The sequence below is a fragment of the Halyomorpha halys genome, unplaced genomic scaffold (assembly GCF_000696795.3).
Source record: "Halyomorpha halys isolate HHAL.00 unplaced genomic scaffold, Hhal_1.1 Scaffold894.1, whole genome shotgun sequence".
Lineage (NCBI taxonomy): Eukaryota > Metazoa > Arthropoda > Insecta > Hemiptera > Pentatomidae > Halyomorpha > Halyomorpha halys.
This window is the reverse complement of record NW_027110846.1, coordinates 601,677-624,764: the sequence shown is the minus strand read 5'-3', so window position 1 is coordinate 624,764 and position 23,088 is coordinate 601,677. Positions and strand designations below refer to the sequence as shown.

Sequence of the window (23,088 nt, the reverse complement as noted above, 5' to 3'; positions counted from 1 at the left end):
AATCGATAGGTGTCTAATAACCGTGAAGAATTTTTTTTTTAGCTATGAGCCAAAAACGAAAAGGAATAACAATTTTTGAGAAAAACAATCAGAAAATAAAAATTTTGTTCCTAATTTGTCACCTTAAAATTTTAATTAATTATGGCCTTTGATTTCTTTTTAAAAATCAAAAAAATTTAAATAACTTTAACAGGACCCATCAAATCTACACCAAACTAAGGAGTGGCTTAGGGCTCATAAACTACAACACATCTAATTAAACAGATCAGGACCAGCGATATAAAGTAAAACATTTGAAACTAATACTTCCCCCTTATAACAAGGAGTTAAAAGATCAGACATTCAGTTTTCCGAAGGTTGCATTATCATTGGAATTGGATAAAATGTAGAGGAATTAAAAATGATTATATGAACAATGGTCACCAGAAGAAAAAAAATTCTAATGAATCAAGGTGAAAAATTTCCAATTTTTAATTTCTTTGAAAAATCCTATTTAAAGGTTTAGATGACACTATAAACGAATATGATTTGCTCTTTCATAAACAATTTTTGTTTATCTACTTTACTGAAACCTCTTTATGCTGTATTAATTTTGAGAGAATAAAAAGTCATTTAATAGATTCGGTAATATTTTTTTCTTATTCTTCAGAAAGAGACAAAATGATTGGCATATAACCATGAAAAAAATGTATACTTACAGAGCTACAGACCAAAAATGCTTAATTTTGTTAATACATTTTTTTTTTATAAAAAAAAAATCGGAATCCCTAGGAAAATTCTGAACACTAAGCAAAAAGTTCCATCACAATCGGATGAACGGTACAGCAGCACATAAAGTACAAACAAACAAATGAATATTGATTTTTATATATAAGATTAATGTTCATTTACATGTTTTTGAAGATGCTGAGAATAAATATAAAATGGATGTTATGATCAGGCGCTTGTGTATTGATTTATTTTAACTTTTAACATTTCTGCATATAAGAAATGGAAATTATTTACTTTTACTCCTCCAAAAAAAGGCTTGAGTTGGAAGTGTAAAGGCTTGCTCTAAACCTTTCTGATTACTATAAGTGTCAATATAACACAGAGATAGTATCATTAATAATTCTCCTGGTTGTGGTACACATTGTTTAATTCCTCATGTTAGTTACAAAATTTGTTAGAAAGATATAAGTAATTCAATTATTTTCTAAGAATAAAATCATATTGGGACAAAAATCTTTAATATAAATATATTTACAATACTCAGTATATAATGGATAATTGTTATACAAGGCTTTTAATTCAGGCATCATATGATTATAAATGAGATGACCAAATGAATACAGAGAACAACTTATCCAATTGAATATAAAATAACAATTATGAACCACTACTCTGCACTATAGATACTAAAACAGTTTTTATCCATTTTAAATGATATGAAACATTTGTAAATGCTACTATATAATCAGACTCTGCAAGTTTAGTTGAAACAATCCCATACAAATAATTTAATTCTTCTCCACTTTGTTTGTTATAATATGGAAAAGTTAGTGATCCACCACTGTCGCCTTGAGCTAGAATCGAATCTGAAAAAAGGAAATTTAATAATAAGAATTGATTCTATGAGGAATATTTCTGTAAATCAATTTTACCTTCAGTAGAAACAGCACAAAATTTATCTGGTACAATGAATTCCTTAAAATCTGTTGGAGCAAGTTCAATACACTGCAATCTATCTGTATAGGGAACTTTTGAAGCCCTTAATTCATCACTTATTTTGTCTTCTTCTGTGTAACCCCAACCTGGAACCTAGAATGAAATAAATTAACTATTGATGAGTTGATAATTGACCGTGAATTTTATATATATATATAAATATATACCGTTCCCAAAATCAAAGGATTTTTGAACGAATCTAACTTTCCTCTCCAGTCCATGCACACCGGCATAATGTAATCAGATAGAGTAATTGTGCCATTCAATTCCAAAATTGCAATATCATCTTTTAATAACAGCATCACACCCCTGAAAGTATCTTTGATGTGTATCTTCTTGACCTAATAACAATAAAAATAATTAACAAACTCTGCAATCAATCAATCATCATAATGAGAGGGAATAAGAATTAAAATTTTATACTGAAAGATTGCTGATTGACCGTCTGTATCAATAAATGGAATTTGGTCCAGGTGCGGTCAAATAAAACTCAAATAGTAAATCAATTTACAATTCGAGTTTTATTTGACCACACCCGGACCAAAGTCCATTTATTAATTAAAATTTTAATTTGTTTGGTTTAGACAGGGTGGCCAGCGACCAAGGATGAAAAAAGTATATTATAATTGCATGTTTTGTGGATCAAATAAACAACCAAAAGTTTATTAAAATTATTCATTTTTTTAAACAGCTTTAAAACCTTTGATTAATAATTTTGAATAATTTTTTTTTTCCTAATTTCACTATCTGAAATTTTTAAGTAATAAATCTGGTAAAAGAAACTATTTCCGAGTAATACCAGAACACAATTTGATTGGTCAGACCATTGATCTAATGAAATAGGTGAACATACCTGGTATCATATATTTATTATAAGGTTGTTTTTGGTTTCATCGATATAGAGCGATTTACAGTCAGGAGAACATGGAATACCGAAAACTATATTGGACTGGTGGGGAATAATGGAGTCTTTAAAATTACTAAAAAGTTGAGAAAGCTTATTATGGAATTTAATACCAAGATGTAAGTCAGGGACTGTAGCAATGACTTAATGATGATAATGACTTGTATATATTATCAGAGAGGATGAGGGAACAAGGAAGAGATCTCTAAAACAATGTAGGTTGAGAAGTATTGTGGGAAGGGGATAATACAAGTTTGTATATGAGTCCAAAACTTTATGTAAGATGTTAAGAGAAAAGTTGTTAGTAAGCAGGATTCGTTTAATGCATTGTTATTTAGCTAGGTGGTATATAGTATATGATAAAGCCAATTTTTCTCTACAATGTGAAGGGCTTTATCAATGGGAATGTTGATACAGATGCTTTCAGTATCAAAGGAAGTTAGAATTAAGTTATCTAAGATATGAAAGGATAATAATAGTTCTCTAAGCTGAAAAGAGTTTAAGAGTAGGGATTATCAGGACTATTAATTCTATTAATAATAGAAGGAAGAAGAAATTTACTGAGATTAGAATAGATTATGGGACAGAGGAGGTTTTGAGATTTATGAATTTTAAGTTGTCTGTATAAGCGAGCGGGTAGAGAGTTGTAAGATACGAGATTGTAATAGGTGTGGAGGTTAATCTGTTTAGTCTGAAAGGTATGAACATGTGTGGTCGGTTCATAAGTGGTTTGGCCAGATAGGAGATGCTGAATTCTGTATATGTATTCAATATTCCTTTATCTGATCTGGTAACTATAAGGTGGTCAGTAGATTTGAGGAAAGACCAGTTGTATGATAAATCTTGGAAAAATAATGGTGAAAAGATGGAGGACTGGGAGAAAGATCACCTTCATCATCCATAACTTTGCCACTAACACTTCCACCACACTCATCATCAAAGTCGGCAGCAGAGAACCAGATGTGTGCTTCGCTATATCCAAGATTACATAACTTTCTAGACAAGTGAAGTATGACATGACATTCAATTCCTTTATGCTAATCGATTACATCATTATCATAGTTGTTCATTATTCATTACCTTATTAGTCATCTATTAACTCCTCAAATGCTGTCAATAATGTTCTTTTGTGTATTTCTCAATCTTTTAATTAACAATATATGAGTTTCTTGCTGTTGTCACAGAAAAAAAAATTGATTTGTTATAAACAGAAATTTGACAATTATATACACTAATTGAATATGTCATACTGTATTAATGTTTTTAAAGAAAATAAAAATGAAATTTCTGTATTTTACAATAATAGTTGCTCAATGTTTATTTTTAAAGAGCGTCTAATTTTCTTGATATTAGTAGGCAGTAAGCAATGTACAGTAACTGCCTAATTAATCACCTGACTAATATTAGGAATATTACTTTAATTATACTCAGAGGAAAATTTATGATTCAATTGATAATACAATAATAATTCACACCTTTTACGTCCCAATCCACCCAATTCAAAGTTAGTTGTAACTGTTACTTGTTCATAAGTTTAGTGCACTGAAAAAGTACCTGAAATCTTTGCTCAGCAACTTCTTGTTTATTCCAACTACTCATAAATTTTCCAGCAGCAATTAAAAATTTTGTTTCATTAGCAACCTTTTGAGCAGACTCGACATATACACAATGAGCAGCTGCAACAAAGTAAATTGTTCCTTTGATTTAATAAAAATGATTTATAGTTGAAATCAGATGACTCTACAGCTTGTTAAAATGTGCCTTTGACAAAATTTCAGAAAATTTTGTCCAGGGCAAATTTTGTAGATTCATCAGCTTTCATTCAAGAGTGTTGCCTTAAAAAAAAATCATTCAAAACACCACAAATTATCTCAACCAACTTTTCTTGATTAAACATATTGTTAGCAAACAGATCTCTTGTGTTGTGTATTATTCACATATTTTCTTTGCAAAAGAATAAACAAATTTCAGAAATCACTCACTACGGAGGGGTACTAGTTCACTACATTCCAAAGGCAGAAAATTGAAAACCCATTTATATAGAATGCTACAGGTTAGTAAAGGAGATCATATTGGGGTTATTATGAGGAGAAGATGGTCAGGGGGTTTGGTCAGTAATGATACACACATATATCAAACTTGAATGGAATATGGTCCGGGTGCGGTAAAAAAAAACTCAAATAGTAAATAATGGAAATTGAAATGGCAGAAAGATGATTTAAGGAATGAGAAAGTTAAATTAGATTGGACTGGAGTGGAAATATAACTGGAAATAAATTGAAAGATATAGAAATGTGAGTTGGAGAGTTATCGATGAAAAAGAAGTAGGAGTCAGATAAGAAATAAAAAGTTGAGCTGAATGAGTGCTGAGTTGAAGAATTTTACTTCTTATCCGACTCATTAAGCTCAACTTTTCACTTCTCATTTGACTCCGACTTCTTCCATCGATTCTCCAGCTCACATTTTTACATCTTCCAATGTAACTCCATCTATTCTAAATGTTTCCATTCCAGTCCAATCTAATCTAACTTTCTCATTCCTTAAATCATCTTTCTCCAATTTCAAATCTCATTGTATCTCCATCTGTTCTAAATGTTGCCACTCCAGTTCAATCTAACTTAACTTGACCACTCCACTAATATTGAATTTTAGAAATATTAAAATTATACCTGTAATCACAGCTTTCGGATGAATAATTGTGGCTCCACAAATAAACTGTGGACTTTCAATTTCTTTTTTCATATATAAGGCCACATGCCAAGGATATTCAGAAAAAGTTTTTTTTTTGTATTTGACCAAAGGTAATATTCGATTAAATCTGTACCTCTTTCCACAATCTGAAATAACAATTTCAATGCTAAAAAAGGACAACCATAAATATACATATGAACAGAACCAATGTTCACCATTACTTTTCATAGATGATGGATATGGCTTTAAATATTCATAGGGGGGATCCATCACAGTCACCCACAGTGATATAAAGACATTTTTTATTTTATGTCACTAATGACACTAAATAAATTTTAATTTTAATTTTAAGAATTTTAGTTTGATTTAAAATCAGATTTATTTAATTTAACATTTATTTTATTTAAACTGATTTTTAATTTTGTAATATTTATAAGTTTTATTAAGTTTCTTTTTTTATTTAATGTATATATTTTATTTTCAAAGGTTTTCATTTTATAATGTTAAATTATGCAAAATACAGTACAATGTAATCTCGATGATCCAAACTAATTGCTGCAGAATTTTCACTAATCAGGTGTTCTGATTAGTGAAAAGTTTGAACTACAGAAAGTACTAAGAAAAGTGAAATAACAAATTCAACAACATGATTGTACCTAATTAAACTATTTTTATTTTTTTAAACTTGTTATTGGAAATTAATATTTTTTAAAGAACTCGTTTATTTTTTTTCTGAGATTTCTGTAGAAATTTCTTAACTGCTTCTTCTCTCAGATATTGGAAGAGAAGGACTTCCTTGCACTGTATATCATTCTCAGTTGCCTGCTTCAGACAGTTATTGAAATGATGTATGATTTTTTTTTTTATTCTAGTTAGTATTATTGGTGTGTTCGGAGTACTAAGGTCAGATTACCAAGATTACACTTCTATCATGGTTTGGGTTAGCAAAGGTTCCTTTTTGAACTCCTATCCTCTGTAACAACTGAGTTTCCGAGATTGTAATGACAATAGTAAAAATGTTATGAAATTAACTGAGAGCCTTCTTGCTTTAACCACTTGCACTATAAAGAGGTGGCACACACATCAAAAGGACTTTGTTCCAAAGCCGTCAGCGAGCATTTGGTGCATAAACAAAAAAGACGTGTCAGTCACGTCAGCTAACAGTTAGATCATTCATAATTCGGGCTACAGTTCCAGAGCGCACAACATCTCATAGTGCCATTGATATCTTGGAAATATTTCAGAATCTACACTGTATTCAGTTATGAAAAAATACATATAAGTTATAAACAAATACATTTTTTCCTAAAGGATATTGCACTTTTTAATACCCATGTTTTATTATCAAAGACATCAAATATAAAACATTGTTCGCTCATGTGGTGCGGCATCAATGTAACGGCCTTGCTGCATGCTATATTGTAGAGAGCGGCACGACAACCGAAAGTTAAATCATAGCGCAAGTGGTTAAAGTAAGAAGGACTAGAATGTACTATAACTCAATCAATGTCAACATTTTTTATCAATAGAGTAAAATATCTGTAATTTTTAATTTATTACAAATACAAATAAAAAAAGGCAAACAAAATAATTATAATAGAAAAAATACCTATGCAAGACTCGGGTAAGGGTAACCATTTCAATCCAGCAGAACATTCTGTATCCGTATAAAGTTTAAATGGAGAGCCATTATGATAACTGCTTTTACAATGCAGTTTTGCTTTTGTGCCTAATTTTGCACTTCTATTGCAATCAACAGATGTTCCATTCAAATTACATAGTTCCAATGACACTGAATTTGAAGGAAAAGGAGGGCAGCCTGCAGGAAATTAATTTATAATTTTAATTTTAGTGTAAAGAAAAAATTAATGAAACATGATATTTTTACTCCAAGTTTTGTTTTATTCCTGGATTACAATAATAATATTTAAGAAAATATGACCATTGTACCAAGCATTTTTAGAATAGTACAAATTGATTGTAAAATGTTTTAAATTGCCTATTACTTAAATTATAGAATTATCAATCTGGAAATAGAAAGACTTAAGGTATAAGTATTAATGACCAATAACGTAAATATTGGGACTTGAAAATTTACAGAGTTAAAGATCTATCTGTTTGTCATAGATTGATATCACTGTAATAGTATGAAGGCGTCCCCCACCATTTTCCACTTACACACCATTGGTCTCTGTGTATAGGAGGATATCTGCAGCTCTTTTCAATTTTGCTCTTGTGATTCAACACTGTCTTCTGTGTTCATACTGTATTCTCAATAAGTATTTGTTCACCATGCTGGTCTGTTTTCTTTAATCATAGAGCTTAAATTTCATTCTAAGGTTCCAATCAATGAAGGTTCACTCAAACCTTATATAGACAATGCCACACCATTATTATTTCTTCAGTTCCCTTCAATAAACAATTGTTCTTCTCTATGGAGCTCAGGAACCATCAATTCTAGAAAATCAATATAATCTTTCATGTTTGGTTCAAGAATTCACACAGGATGCACGAGGACCAAGACACTGGAAAAATAATGGAACCTTGACTGACACAAAATTAAGAGGACTGGTTCCATTGGATAGAACCTCAGTGCCGAGTTAAAAAGTCTGATCAATGACTTTATTTTTTTTCGGCCAAGACTCCCATTGGAGTCCTATACTGCCTAACCATGGTTGAGAGTCAAAGTTTTTAACATTAATGTAAAAGTAAGTTAACACCCCAGGCCAGATCTGAACCAGCACCGCCAATAGACATCAAATTGGCAAGACTGTGTCTTAACCACTGAGCTAAGGGCAGCCCCGACTTTAATTCTTCATGAAGAAGAATAATTGGAACTTGCTAAACAATAACACATATCTAGTGCTGTTTGGCCACAGCTCCTATGGAACATAGATGCCTAGTCTATCTTAATGCTTAATAACATAAAATGTAAATGTTAATGTTCAGTAATAAAGTATTTGAAACACCTATTAATTTATTTATTATAACCTAAATAATTCATAAAAATGAAAATCTTTAGATTGGAAACTCTCCTAAACAAAGGATTAACATAAAAATACTTTCATAGGGGATTTGTTTCTTGTTTTGAGATCCTTAATTCATATTTTCAGTAGGGACACTTAACCCTGAAACATCCTATATAATAAAAAAAAGATAGTGCAATTTCACAACAGCTGTTATGCAGTAACAAGACAACCGGATCAACAAACAAAAATGAAGGTTAAAGATATTTCCAAGTACTAATTTGGCCATGTGTATTTAATATAAATATAATATTCAAAAATTATTTTAAGTAAATTAAAAAGAATTTTTAATAGTTTCTACTTATTCTTATATCTTAAGTATAGCTTAGGTTCAAACGAAAAGGTTTAATATTAAACAGATAGGAGAAGTTTATTTTAATTTTATTGACTCTTAATCTCAGGGCGTTTTTCTAGGCAATCAGAACATTGAGCTTTAATAACACTTTTATGAATATTCTTAACTATAGGTTGAGCTAAACTAATCAATTTATACAATCTTCTTTTGATGATTGAAGTTCTTTGCCTTCTTTCTCAACAAACTAAAACTGGCTATAAACAATATTTCAACAAACAAACACTGACTAAACAAAGCATTGGTTCTCTTACTCATTACAACACACTTCATCCACTGGCGATCCAAACAAAACAGTATCTTCTTTTTGGATGTTCCTTTGATGTCTTCTTTTCCTAAATGTCCCACTGAAAGAGACCAAGGATGTTCAGGACTTCCTGCATTCAAGATACTTCCTCCCCTCCTGCATCTAAACATCAAGTGATCTAAAAACCAAGCTTTTTTCCTTCCTCTTCTATAGGTGTTCATTCTCAAAATCGATTTTAGCACTACGGTTTTGAGTTTTTTCTTATGATTTCCTTTATGAATAATTTTCTTTAATACTTATTCTTAACTTCTATTTTTTTCTTAAATTTACATTGACTACAATTATGATGGGAAGTTAAATAAAGTTTTTAAAATATTTGAATCTGCTCAACATGGCTGTGATTCAACGGACTTTTGGAAGGACACCGCTAACTTGCCTTTGAATGATATCTTTTGTGACAGCCTACTTTACTGATGAAAATTGGTTAGCTTGCTTTTTCGTTTAATACAACAAATAAACAATACTGAAATGATATATAACATAAAACATACTAAAAATAATTTATATATAAAAAATAACTATTTACTCATAAAAGAGGATATTACAAAATAGATAACTTCATTAGAATGTAAGGTCATAGCCACTGAACAACAACAATTTTTTTGGTTAACAATACCTCACTAAATTACTGATATTTACACCTAGAACATCCTGTTATTTATAACTGTCATTAACAACTGTTTCCATAAAAATTGACATATCATCTATTAAATACCATAAAAAAAATTACATTACCTACTTCAAATAATCCTGAATCTATTACTGATAAGAGAGTGAAGTTGAGCCAGAGGAGATGCTTCCTAACGTCTGTAAATGCTGCAATGTTATTCCTACCTTTATCTTTAATACTTACAATTCCATATAAATAATACTGCTCTTTAGCGTTTGTTGTGTTTCGTGGATAAGTTATCCCACCACCACTGTCACCTTGCTGTACTGCTGTCCCTTAAATAAACAATAACAATAAAAACATTAACAAATAAAACATAATTTGTATACTACATTTTTATATATATAAATGAATGAAAAAATTTACCATTATCAAGGCCTGCACAAAATTTGTCAGAAGTAATAAAAAATGAAAAACCATTTGTGGTTTTATCTCTACACTTTGTGGATTCAATATATTTGAGATTTGCCATCAGTAGCTCATCACTCGTAGTATAATTTTCTGTATGACCCCATCCAACAACCTATTTCAAAACAAAGATTTATTTTATAAGCCCTACTATGCAGAGAACTTACAATATTCTCAAAACTAGGCCACTTATAAGAAAAAAAATGTACATTAAATTAATCATAAAAGAAAACATTGAAGACTAACATTTAGTTTGAAAAATGTGTTTTTGTTTTGTTTTTTTTATTATTATTGTTTTTATATTACCAGATTGGCCTGGTGGGTCTTACATGATTATTTTAACAGTTTAGGATGAGAGGGGAATATAGTCTTGTACAAAAAATACACCTATTTACACTGCTTTAACTATTGCACAATTTTAAATAATAAAGAAAAATAATAATAGTTATGTGACTAAAGAATGGAAGAGAAAATAACAAACAAAACAAGTGATAATTACACAATTAATAAAATAAATCAACTTCTGCTGAAAAAAAATTAATTTGAGGAAAAGGAAAAAAATAATAAGGAAATAAATTAATTTAGAGCTTATAGCAGGATATCTTCGATCTGCCTGGACTTCAGTATTCAAGATGGGGTTGAATTGCCCCAATTACTGCTCCTTTAACTGCCAGTAGTTAGGAGTGAATTGTTTTTTTATGAAAACATCCATAGATTCCACTTGTAGTTGGCACCAGAGGGAATCTACCACAATTCTCTAGACCTTATTTCGGAATTATTGACATAAAAGATGCAAACAAAAATAAATAACTTTTTTAAAATTAAAAACACAAAATAGTAATGAGATTTAATATAAACTTAATGGATCTAAATTAGAGTTGTATAGCTAGTTGCAAGCTACAGACTTTGATGGTGTTATTATTCTGTCACTGATTTTTTTACTTTTTCATTTGATGCAGATGCACAACTGAAGGCAGATCTGGATAAGCGGAAATCTACTGTATATATAAGAATATTTAAAAAAATAAATAAAACTTACAGTTCCAAAAATGGGTAGATGTTCGACCAGATATTCGGAACTCCAATCAATACAAACTGGCATAATAGTACTAGAACAATTTATTGTTGTATTCAACTCAAGCAAAGCAATATCATCAGCATATCTATTTGTAAATCCTACATATGTAGAAGGAATTTTTATTTTAAGTACCTAAAATACCAGAATATTGATAATAAAAAATATAATGGTTATTTTTAAACTTACAGATTACATCAAGGAGGTTATAATGATCCCAAAAATTATATAAGTTTATTAAATAACCAAATAATTAAATAGTATCATATACATTTATTATAATGACCTCATTGCTATACTCATTTATTACTATGGAAGACCATAGTAATAAATGAGTATCTTTCAAGAGCAATACAATTTAGCGTCTGAAGTCAGTAACTTTCATCCATCAATCAGAGAACCAGCTAGTGACATTAATGTGATGAAAGTTTGGAGCTGGATCACTTATAACAAATACTTAATTTTACTGTTCCAAAACAAAGCTAGTTAACTCAGCAACAGAGCAAGGTATAAGGTGAGACAGAACATGAAACAAGCATATTTTTGAGAGAGGACTGTAGGGTAGAGTTATTATTACAACAGAGTAGGTAGGTTACAGTCTAAAATGTATTCGTTGATTTTAATACATAAAATGACAGAAAGAAAATCATTCTTTATTGAACACATATAATCCAGAAAAAGGAAGTCGACTCTAACTAGAGAAGTTGGCATGCCGTACTTCAAGGGATTCAGTAAGCTTTTCTAATGCACTATGGAAAGGTCAATGGGTTTGAACACCTTTTATTTCCTCACATCCTCAAGTGCATTACAGTCTTCCTCAACATGTTTGCCAGTTTCATCATGATCTTCATTTTGTATAGTGAAAATTTGAGAACTGCATTCTCATTTTATCAAATTTATGGAGGATTTAAAAAATAAACTAAACTCAATATTTAAATTTTATGACTTATACCCCTTTCAATTACATTTGGCTTAAATTTAAAAATATGTATATATACTGGAGGAGCAGAACAAATTGCCTGGCTCCAATTAAAAATCCGTAGATCCACTACAAAGCCCTGATTTTTATTATTTTTATTTTCATTAATAAAAAGTTGTCAAATATTTTAGAATGAATACTGATCAGGTAAATAGGTCTATACCTTTAGACTTCCATTAGATCTAACTTTGCTCGATTATAGGGATGATTTTAATTGTTTTTCAGGAAGGAGGGAAGAGTTGGATGTGGAAGAAAGAATTGAAAATATTAGTTGAAAACCGTATTGCTTTTTTACTTAGATTTTTATTGACAATTAGATTTTGAGGTTTTTCAATGTCGTAGGCTATCTGGTGTTGTTAAATGTTGTATAATTGTAAATGTATAATTTTAAATGTTGCATAATTGTAAATGTTGCATAATTATAAATGTTGTACGTTGTAACAAGACTAATTTTGAGCAATGTTAAAGTCAATAAAGTCGATACCATAGATGAAGAAATAGTACTTCCTCAATGAATACAGAAGCCAAGCCTTTCAAGGATTGTAGCGATGAAGATTTTTTATTTTATATTTCATTTGCAATATAAATTTAATATTTTTTCATAAACTGATTCACTATAGTATACAAAAGTGATCTTTTGGAAAATTATATCAATGATAGTAGAAAATCTTTCCTCCTTGCTGTGTGAAACAATATCTGTACTTCTCCTAAAACCTACCAAGACAACAATGAATAGAGACTATAAATAAGAATTCAGAAGCCGTGGATAACCAAGTGAATTAAGTCACAAAAATTATAATTTTGAGTCAGAAGTGGAGCCATTTCAAATCCGGCCTGGGTGGGTTCAGTTTTATTTTGAGGGCAGACTCTTGGAATATGTTGGTAACCTGTAGGATAACCCGTGTTTCCTGTCTTAAGTTGGAGAATTAAACCTTAAATAAAAAATCATAAATCAATGGCCAAATTTAACCATAATTAATTAAAACAAATACCTGTAATCTTTGTTCCCCTGGATCTCTGTGCTCCCATGAAACATAATATTTCCCAGCTACTACAGTAAAATTAGCATTGTCTATTCCAGAGTAGTTTTCATTATAAATACAATGAGCAGCTACAAATAAAATCAAACTAAAATATATATTAATGATATCAATTTACATGTTATATTAAAATATAGAAAAAAATATTTTATAAACAAACATAAATGTTAACAATATTTTGTTACTTGCAAATAGGTGAAAAATAATGTTCAGTTAGACATTATGCAAATAATTATTCTAAAATCAGTATAATTAGATATATTTCGAATTATTTGAGTTCTAATACTTCTAGATTAAATAACATTTATTATAAATATGTGAGAATAGGAAAATTCCAATTTATTTATCATTATAAAAATTTATGGAATAGGTAACTTCAAAATTGTTTAAATTTCATTTAGGTATTGACCAATACCACATGGAATGCAGTTGGAAAAAGTTAAATTTAAAGATATTAACTTCAAAATAAAAAAAATTCAAATTAATTTAAATAAGTAAGCTGGTGATTATAAATTCAGGTGTTCAGTCATAAAACATGGTTACTGAAATTTTTCATGAATTGCAGTTTTTGCCATAACAGGCTTTTTTTAAGGCTGATACGATAAATTGTTGAAATAATATTTATGAACTTTGTATTCTTCAGAGAATAATGTTGATAGTGAGTTATGCTAACAAAAATTTAAAATTGTAAAAGTTTTCAGTTACACAGTTACGATGTTTTATGACCAAATGTCTTACTTAATAAAAAAGAGCAGTGCCAATAACTAATGATTAGAATATATATAAAGACATACTTTATTAATATATATATAGATTTTATTTAACCTATGTAAAATCGAATCATGGAAAAAATATATAGTTCCATAAACACTTCTCATCAGCTGATGTGTGGAATAAACTCCATAAATTTACAAAAAAATCCCTCCCCTTTCCTGTTACTATATCAGTTAAAAGACAGCTGTCAGAAAATCCAGTAATTATTTCTTTATTAAGTTATTTAAGTTAAGTAATTATTAAGTTTATCTTTTTTTTTTAGGAAAAAATAAGCCTTTTGCACGTGATTATTAATTGTAGAAAATATTTGTTGTTTTATTTATAAGCAAATAAAGTTTTCAAGTTGTATTTGTTTTCAATTACAAACAAATCCATGTCTCCAAAATTGATATAAACAAAAGTATTGTGCGAACAGAAAATAAAGAGGATGAAAATAAATGATAAGAATTTTTTTTTAACTTTACTAGTGGAAAAAGAGAAAACTGAAAAATATATGCTGACCTAACAAAAAAAAAATATAATACATACTTTTACATTATATTATAATCCGAAAATAAATGTAGGAGAGATCCAATATCTTAAGAGTAATGAAACAATGAAGTTTGTTATAAAATCAGTTAGTATAATGAACTCGTGAAGATTTTATTCAAAATTTACAAGTATGTGATCACAATAGTGAAGCTTTTGTTACAGAAATTTAAACATTCTAATAGGCATTTAAAAAATTAATATTTCCACAGCTGGTAAGTGTCAAAGTCAAGAACCAAGAAAAATCAAGAGAGAAGAATCTAAATAAGAAGCCAAAAACCAAGCATCAAAGAAAAACTAGATTAATTACTTTTCTTTTATTTTAATAAAGATAAATAGCCATAAGTTATGTGTTTGAATATCTGAGGTATCTATCAAAGAAATAAATATCCGTATATGTTGCATGACAGCATTTGAAACAGAGTTCATTTTTTTTTAGTATTCTGTTAATCCTTTTGAGATTAAATAGTGGAAGTGATTTGTGGGCCCAATGGCCTGAGACCTGTGGCCAGCTGCTGAGCACTCCGACCTGAATATTTTTTTATGACATTCACATTCATTCTTTTTGTAGATAATAATTGTTTGATTCTTCCGAAGTTAATATTTCTTCATTTATAAGATTGTTGATTATTTAGTACCCTAAGTGGTCTCCACAGAAACATTTTTTGGATTGATAGGCTCGTGTTGAAGTAATCCTAATTGTTGAAAGAAAAAAAAAATGTAAAGACCAGGAAGGCAAAAATTATGAACAAACAATTTTTATTTTCCCTGTTGGTATAAACATTTGCATTTGAGAGTTTCTCAAGGTGGAATTACCAAACATAGTTTGTTCCTGCCAAGAACACAATAGTTTAACAAAAGATAATGAAGCCTTAATGCAATCAGGCAGTCGTGCCTTTTCCCACTCAAATTGGATAACTACCTTTTCTTTACTTATTTTTAAATTCTTTAATATTTTGTATTCATATATTGTTTATGATTCAATGAGAACTGTTAATAGTTTTCATATAAACCAAAGGTACTCTAGTATAAGATATCTTTTTTTAATTCATCATTTAGGCCCTGTCAGACTATTTCAATGAGGATAAGACCGAGCTGATATAAAAGACCATTTAAATGTACATTCATAAATCTAGTTTAATCAAAATTTTTAGAGCCATTTTCGAAAAAATCGATTCTCTAAAATGGAACTTCCAGCAAGTCGATTTTATCAAAAAAGTTGCCGTCACCTTCCAGGCATATACCCTCCTTTAATGTGTAATTTCAGTTTCGTACAACTTTTGTTTTTTTACTTAGACAGACTCTTTTGTGAGACTTGGTTATTTGAACTCAGAAGACCTCAAAACGTGTATTTTTGTTTAATACTCGAATTTGAAATTTTTCACAATCCCAATACATTTCCTTACTACATTCCATAAAGAGGTAAGTGAAAATAAAATTAATTTCTACAACACTTAACACTGAAATACATAACTAGAAGACCTAAAACAACTACTGAGTAACTGATTGGTTTGATAAAGTAATGAATTATAAAATTTTAGGCGTTTTTTTTTTTTACTCCTTGAGTTTCTCTACATCAAGCTACAGAAAGAGCAAATAGATCAGCTCATAGGCCACAAGCTCTTAACTGGTTGAGCTGATATATCAGCATAAATCTAAATTTATGTTAAAGACCCTACTGTTTAAATATTTACATATATTTAAATGCTGATTAAATATTTTTTAATTAAAATGCAAAATGTTTTGATAATAGAATATACAAACATATATTATTCATCCCATTTCAATGATACAAATCACTTTGTCAAATTTTAACAAAAAAATTAATAATAAAAATGAAAAAATAAATCCTTTACTCAAACCCTGTTGGGCCGCAGTCTGGTTGTCCTAAGGACACCCTTACATTATGCCCAGAATATATATCATGACATTGTTATCTCTAATCCAAAGAGGTTAAACTGCGGTAAATAGGAATTACCTCTGTTAGCAACAACTCACTTAGAGGTTCTTACACTGTTGAAGTACGGTGAGTTGGGAATTTATAGAATTGGGGTAATGGAATAAAAGTGGCCTGAACAAACCCCTTTAACCTTCCCTTAAAAAGGAGGAATTTCGCCTCAGTAACCCATTCTTTTTATAAAAAATAACTTGATCAAAATAAAATTTGTGAAGAGCACAGGTACCTGTCAATATAACTTTTGGATGAATTATGCTCCCTCCACAAATGTATTCAGCACTTTCGTTAGAACTGGAATGTCGATACAGTGCCACATGCCAAGGAAATTCTGAACGCACTGTTTTATCACCATATGATATAGCAGGTTCAAAACGGTTTAAAGCATATCTAAATCCACAATCTGAAAATTATGAATCAAAACTAAGCAAGTGTGAAGAATTGACATTTTAAAATTAAAACTTACCACGAACAGGTCTCTTCAATATTTTGTTTTTATTTCTAGCTATAGCTGAAGCAATTCATTGACTTTGTTTAATATTTGTGAAACATTTTTGAGCCAGAATAAACAATATTTTAAATTATTCTGAATGAACTGTGAACCAGTATGATGTTATTCTTTCATTCTATTAATGAAAATGTTCAGTTCAACATGACTAGCTATCAAACAGATGATAATTGAATCCAAAATACATCAAGTAGGTTGCTTGGCCATATACTAGTTTTTAAAAATATTTTGTTAGTTAATTCCTCCTTATGCTAGGAATAAAAACAACTAAAGAATTTTTTCTCAGATCAGTTAAACCAGTTATAACCATTATTTTATTTTACTTTTTTTATACAGGCCATTATTGGTAAATGTGCACATTTCGAGTTTTACAGATAGTTTAAAAACTGTATGACATAGAAAGATGAAACAAATAACTTTTTAAAGGTGAGGCTAAAGAAACTTGTTTTTAGCCCATTTGATTTAATCTGATAAAAACAGACCTGATGTTAACACCAAATTCCTTTAAAAATCCGTTTTCAAACCATATTTCTCAGAAGAGCACTGTTAACTACTTGTCTCCTTGTAATGTAGACAAATAACTATTAGTAGTTCAACAAGAATAAATAATATTCCTAATGAATGTATCCTTCGTTTTTATGACCTCCTTAAATTTGAAATTTTTCAATTTTCTCAAACTTAGAGCTGGTATATACCAATGGAACTACAACTATTATTTATCATAACCAACCCTAGAAGCACTGTAACTTCATGATCTTCAATTCCAAATATGGTTAGAAAACTTTTTTAAGAAATTTAGGTTTGAACTTCTAGTTAGTATTATCTTCTTAGCAGTAAGAATAAATTAAACAGGCTAAGAGCAAGCTTTTTGGCTTTCACTAATTCTCCAACTTTTTTTGTCTAAAGAAATGTTGAGGAATCAATATAAAAATATATTAAAAAAAAATAAAAATAGTCAAGCAAACACAATTGGACCATATTGTATGGATTGATCCAATAGTATTATAAAGATGAAAGTTAGGAAAATTACATGTTTTATTTAAATAATATTATTTCAAAATTTTTTGAGACAAGGTAATTATTTATTAAATAAAACCAAAAATTGTATCCAATACTGTCTCAACACTTTATTTCTTATTAGTCCAACGTTTCGGCTATTCCAGCCATCTTCAAGGACAAGGACAAAGCCTTGAAGATGGCTGGAATAGCCGAAACGTTGGACTAATAAGAAATAAAGTGTTGAGACAGTATTGGATACAATTTTTGGTTTTATTTAATACATGTTTTATTTTTAGAGTATTAAAGTTAAAATATAAATATCCCCTCGAGCCTTTCCAATTAGAGTTCACCCCAGTTATTCCACTTAATTGGCTTTGCTGAAAATTACTTAAGAGCAACATTCCTCTATTGACCAATACAAAATTACCACATTTATTACCTTAAGAATAATTTAACATAATAATACTATTAAATTTACAAATAATTGTAAAGCATACCATGACAATTAGCAGCTATGTTTCCATCTAGAACAACAAAACAATTATTATAGCATGAATCAAATCACAAATAGAAAACATTACTTTCTTTACAGTTTACAATTTTTTTCTATAAAGCATCAGATATTATAATGAATTATATCAAATATTAAGGATATTTAATTAAAGTATATTATTTATCAGTACTGCTAAAACCCATGAAAGGTTAGGGGTTCAATACATTGAAAGGAAGTACTATTTCTTGAACAACAGCTGTACAAGGAGGTGATTAAATTAAATTATAAGCTCTTCTATTTCCATTGGTGATTGGAGAGCATTATACAGTGCCCTTGATTTTTTTTAGAAAATAATTTTAAAGTAAAATCAATGTATCATTTTAAAACCATACTGATTCAACCATATTTTTTTAGGATACCTACATAATCTTTTCTGACTTAGAGATGTCTCTAGACAGAAGCGATATATATATTTTTTGTTTTTACATTTTGTTGTTATTTTAGGACTTATGAGGTATCAGAGCCTAAAAACTGTTACATTAAATTTTAAATTAATAATTAATAAACAAAAGGAATCACATTATAAACAATAAAACTGAAATGCAAGTGGTCACTTTCGCACTGACCCGCAGTCTTAAAGCCCTGATGAAGCCCTACAACATGGGGCGAAACATTGGCTCATATTAAATAGTTTTATGACTATTTTGAGTTTTTCCTTGACGCACCTGGACCATCTTCCACAGTCAATAATCTATCTTCGATAATAAAATATACTAGAAGACAGTAAATAATTATGAAACATTTAATCTGTAACCTACTTCACATATGACAATGTCCCTTACATATATCCAATATAAGTATTCAATGTATATGTTCCCTATACAACTTCTACCAGTACCTGGACTATATTTACGCTTTAATGTTGACAAAATTGTAAAATTATCAATAACTACTAGTAAATCATCGTCAATTTCGCAATTCTATCAATACTGAAGTGTAAATTATTAGTAACTAAATTCTTATTTGAAAAATAGTAATCAGTTGCAGAAAATAATTTGCAATGACATTTACTTAATGTATAAATTATTGTACCAACTACTATATTCCAAGAGATTACTCATACAAAAATTGTGTTAGAGTGACCAAGGAGGGTATAAATTATGTACTTAGTTTAAAAATCTATTACTTTATTACCTGATCACAATGTCCCTTTATTAATCTCAAAGTTGTGCTAATATTCTTGTTAATAGTTATTGAAGCAGATTGATGAAAAATATTCATTTCACAAGTAAAGTTGAAAGACTAACATTAATCCTTCTCAATTATCATAACAGAATATATACACAAATAAGCAAAAAGTACTTACATGATATCAGGCTAATAAAAATGGACAACATATCCAGGCAAGGTGGATTCCGATTGTAAATACTAAAGACCTTGAAACCTTCCTCGAGGAAATGGCCACTGAAATGATTTCTTCAGGGACATGTAAGCTTATTGGCAGGATCAGGATCACGATTATGTAAATGTTCTATATATTATCGGTCGTATATTACGACTGCTCCGTATGTCTTCTAATTATTTTTTTGGAGGCCATATTTTATGTTTTTGTACACGTTTAATAATAATAAAATCACAAACTTCCATTTAACTGACAGAATTAAATTAGCAGGGAGAAATTCTGACTATAGGCGTAAATAACGCCATGGCAATGCCCTGACCTGAATTTAAAAAATAACGCACATAGCAAACTTTACAATTTCTTTCTATTGAATAATTCAAAAAAATTAATAAATATACAAAGTTTTTTGGAGTAAATAAAATCTTAAAGACAATGATACTGCCAATAGATTACTGGTGGTATTTCCGCAAGCGTACCTGATACATAGACTCACATTTCAGCGCCTAGTTCAGTGGTTGCCAAACGTTTTTCGCCTTTTTGAGCTAAAACAAAATTGTTACACGATTATCTTTAGAGTGGTTGAAAATGAAGGTAGAGAAGAAAATACATTGTAAAGCACTGTGTATTAACTATTTTAATTCTTATTTTTTACTTCTTTTTTTTTTCTATAATGTCTTGAGAAAGAGGAATTATTCACTTAACATACACAGGCACCCAATTTGGTAACGTACTGCCAATTTGGGGGTATTTACCTGATTTTCGGGTATTTTTCATCTTAGCGGGTAATTGTCGGGGACAGGTATTTCACCTCCGTGAAGTTGGCCCACCATCCTCTTAATATTTCAATTTTTGTTTGAGTTCTAAAAGTATCCATAAGAGTTCTAGAGTTCTCGATTATTTATAGGAATAGTTCTGATGTTTAAAACATCAATAATACCGGTCAAATGCACGCGCGTAAAATACATATTTTGTGCAACATTGCAGCCGCTTATCTTTTTTGCAGGCAACATTAGGGATTTATTTAATAAGGATAATTTTTAGAACTCGTGGGGGACCAATAGAACTCCCAAAAAACGAAAAAAAAAATTCCAAAAATTTTTTAACGCGAATTTATCACCAGGGAAATCGTATAAATTTAAAATTCTTAGAGTTCTAGTAGCTCCTATATGAGATTTAAAGTTTCAAATAAAAAAAATAAACATTTGAGTTATTTAATACAAAAAAAATACCAATTAAAAATTACGCGCGACTTTTGTGCATCTTTGACACCGAATATCATTTTTTCTGAAAACAATACGATATTTTTTCATAAGCATAATTTATAGAACTCGGGGGGGGGGGGGGAGTCAACAGAACTTCTAAAAACCAAAAAAAAATTTCGCTTCAAAAATATTTCAAAGTCGAAGAAAACTGTGGATATCAGGCCAACAGAACTCCAAAAAAACGAAAAGAAATTTTCCAAAAAATTTTTGATCGCAAATTTTCAACTTGAAAGATCGTAGAAATTAAAAATTCTTAGATTTCTAGTAGCTCCAATATGGGATTTAAAGTTGCTAATAAAAAAAAAGAAATATTTATGTTGTTAAATACAAAAAAATTTCGCCTCATAATATTTCTAAGTCGAAGAAAACTGTGGATATCAGGCCGTTTATCTTTTTTTCTGGCAACAATACGATATTTTTTCATAGGGATAATTTATAGAACTCGTGTGGGAGCCATTAGGACTCCTAAAATACCTCCTAATGAAATAATATCAAATAGTTGCCAGAAAAAAAAGATAAACGGCCTGATTTCGGCAGATTTTTTTGCCTTAGAAATATTATTGAGGCGAAATTTTTTATAATTTGTATTTTTTTGTATTTAACAACATAAATATTTCTTTTTTTTTATTAGCAACTTTAAATCCCATATTGGAGCAACTAGAAATCTAAGAATTTTTAATTTCTACGATCTTTCAAGTTGAAAATTTGCGATCAAAAATTTTTGGAAAATTTTTTTTTTCGTTTTTTTGGAGTTCTGTTGCCCCCCCCCCCCAAGGAGTTCTAAAAATTATCCTTATTAAATAAATCCCTAATGTTGCCTGCAAAAAAGATAATCGGCGGCGAAGTTTCACAAAATACGTATTTTACGCGCGTGCATTTGACCGGTATAATTGATGTTTTTAACATCACAACTATTCCTATAAATAATCGAGAACTCTAGAACTCTTATGGATAGTTCTAGAACTCAAACAAAAATTGAAATATTTCGAGGATAGGGGGCCAACTTCATAGAGGTGTACCTGGAGTAACTGTTTGATAGTTACAGTTATCACATTTACTGCCATGATAGTTTTAGTGTTGTGACAGTAATATCTCACTGGGTCTGGCATGATCGTTAATAGTGATGTCAGTGAACTAACATTCGCATTAACTGCTAAGTTTAACTGTTATATATGCATACACCTTGACGGTGAAAATATCAACCTAACCAAATGTTATGACGATAGGCGGAAAAACATTATTTCAATATATATGCCCAAGACTTAAAATTGTATCAGACCCGGGCTCCAAAAAGAAATACGTAATGGGTCCCAAACGGTCCAGGTACGCTTAAGTCCTAAAATTCAGTATCTAAGAAAAAATAATAACTTGTTACTAATTGAAAAAGTGTCGAATGATTAACTTACTTTATAAGCTTATTCGGATTTCCTAACAGTTATTGTAACGTTGGATTTGGACAAATTGTTTAGTTAGGATTTTTTTTTTTGAACGTAGGGCATCAGCAGAAAATAAATATCCACCGAAAATGTATGATATAAATGTATAGTTTATTTATATGTTTATTCATATTTAAGGGTCTCAAAAGATAATGAAAACAAACCTAACTTGATTTTTTCTAAAAATAATTTGTTGGCCTACTTTGTAGGAAGCATGTTTTGGTTTTTGTAGTTTCTAATACATTTAAGTTCATTTCATACTATCAACAATGTTTCGTTCCTATTAATGAAAAAATACATTGATTCATAATAACCATTGAAATTTCTAAAATTACATAAAATATTATCTTTTATCATCTCCTAGGGCCCATTGGCAAGTATGTATAATCAATCACATTGTATTTATATAATCATATAATACTTTACACAATTTGAGCAGCCTGGTTGGAGTTTAGATTGAAGGATGGCTGCACTTCACCAATTAAACTAGTGGAAGCTGTTTGAGGAGGCAGGGTAATGGTAAAGGGTGAGCCACACTGATACAGGAACAAGATATTTCATATAGGATACAGA

The 23,088-nt window shown here is 29.7% G+C and overlaps 1 protein-coding gene across 1 annotated transcript; it reads right to left on the bottom strand.

Moving 5' to 3' along the window:
• Nucleotides 1-1,122: 1,122 nt before the first annotated feature.
• On the bottom strand, nt 1,123-20,145 carry LOC106686885 (transmembrane protease serine 9). Its single transcript, XM_014430471.3, has 13 exons — nt 19,782-20,145; nt 18,420-18,446; nt 16,645-16,818; nt 13,112-13,230; nt 11,105-11,275; nt 10,024-10,180; nt 9,723-9,932; nt 6,912-7,121; nt 5,281-5,448; nt 4,166-4,287; nt 1,875-2,048; nt 1,644-1,800; nt 1,123-1,577 (listed from the first exon to the last, which is right to left on the bottom strand). The coding sequence occupies exons 1-13, from the start codon at nt 19,810-19,812 to the stop codon at nt 1,369-1,371; spliced, it is 1,929 nt and encodes a 642-aa protein (XP_014285957.1). The 5' UTR covers nt 19,813-20,145; the 3' UTR covers nt 1,123-1,368.
• Nucleotides 20,146-23,088: the final 2,943 nt, after the last annotated feature.

Coding starts and splice junctions, on each gene's coding strand:
- LOC106686885 (XM_014430471.3), bottom strand. CDS start 19,812: ATGTTGTCCATTTTTATTAGCCTGATATCAT. Junction 18,447..19,781: donor TTTTATTAGCCTGATATCAT/GTAAGTACTTTT, acceptor TTGTTGTTCTAG/ATGGAAACATAGCTGCTAAT. Junction 5,449..6,911: donor CTTACCCGAGTCTTGCATAG/GTATTTTTTCTA, acceptor TTGTTATTTCAG/ATTGTGGAAAGAGGTACAGA.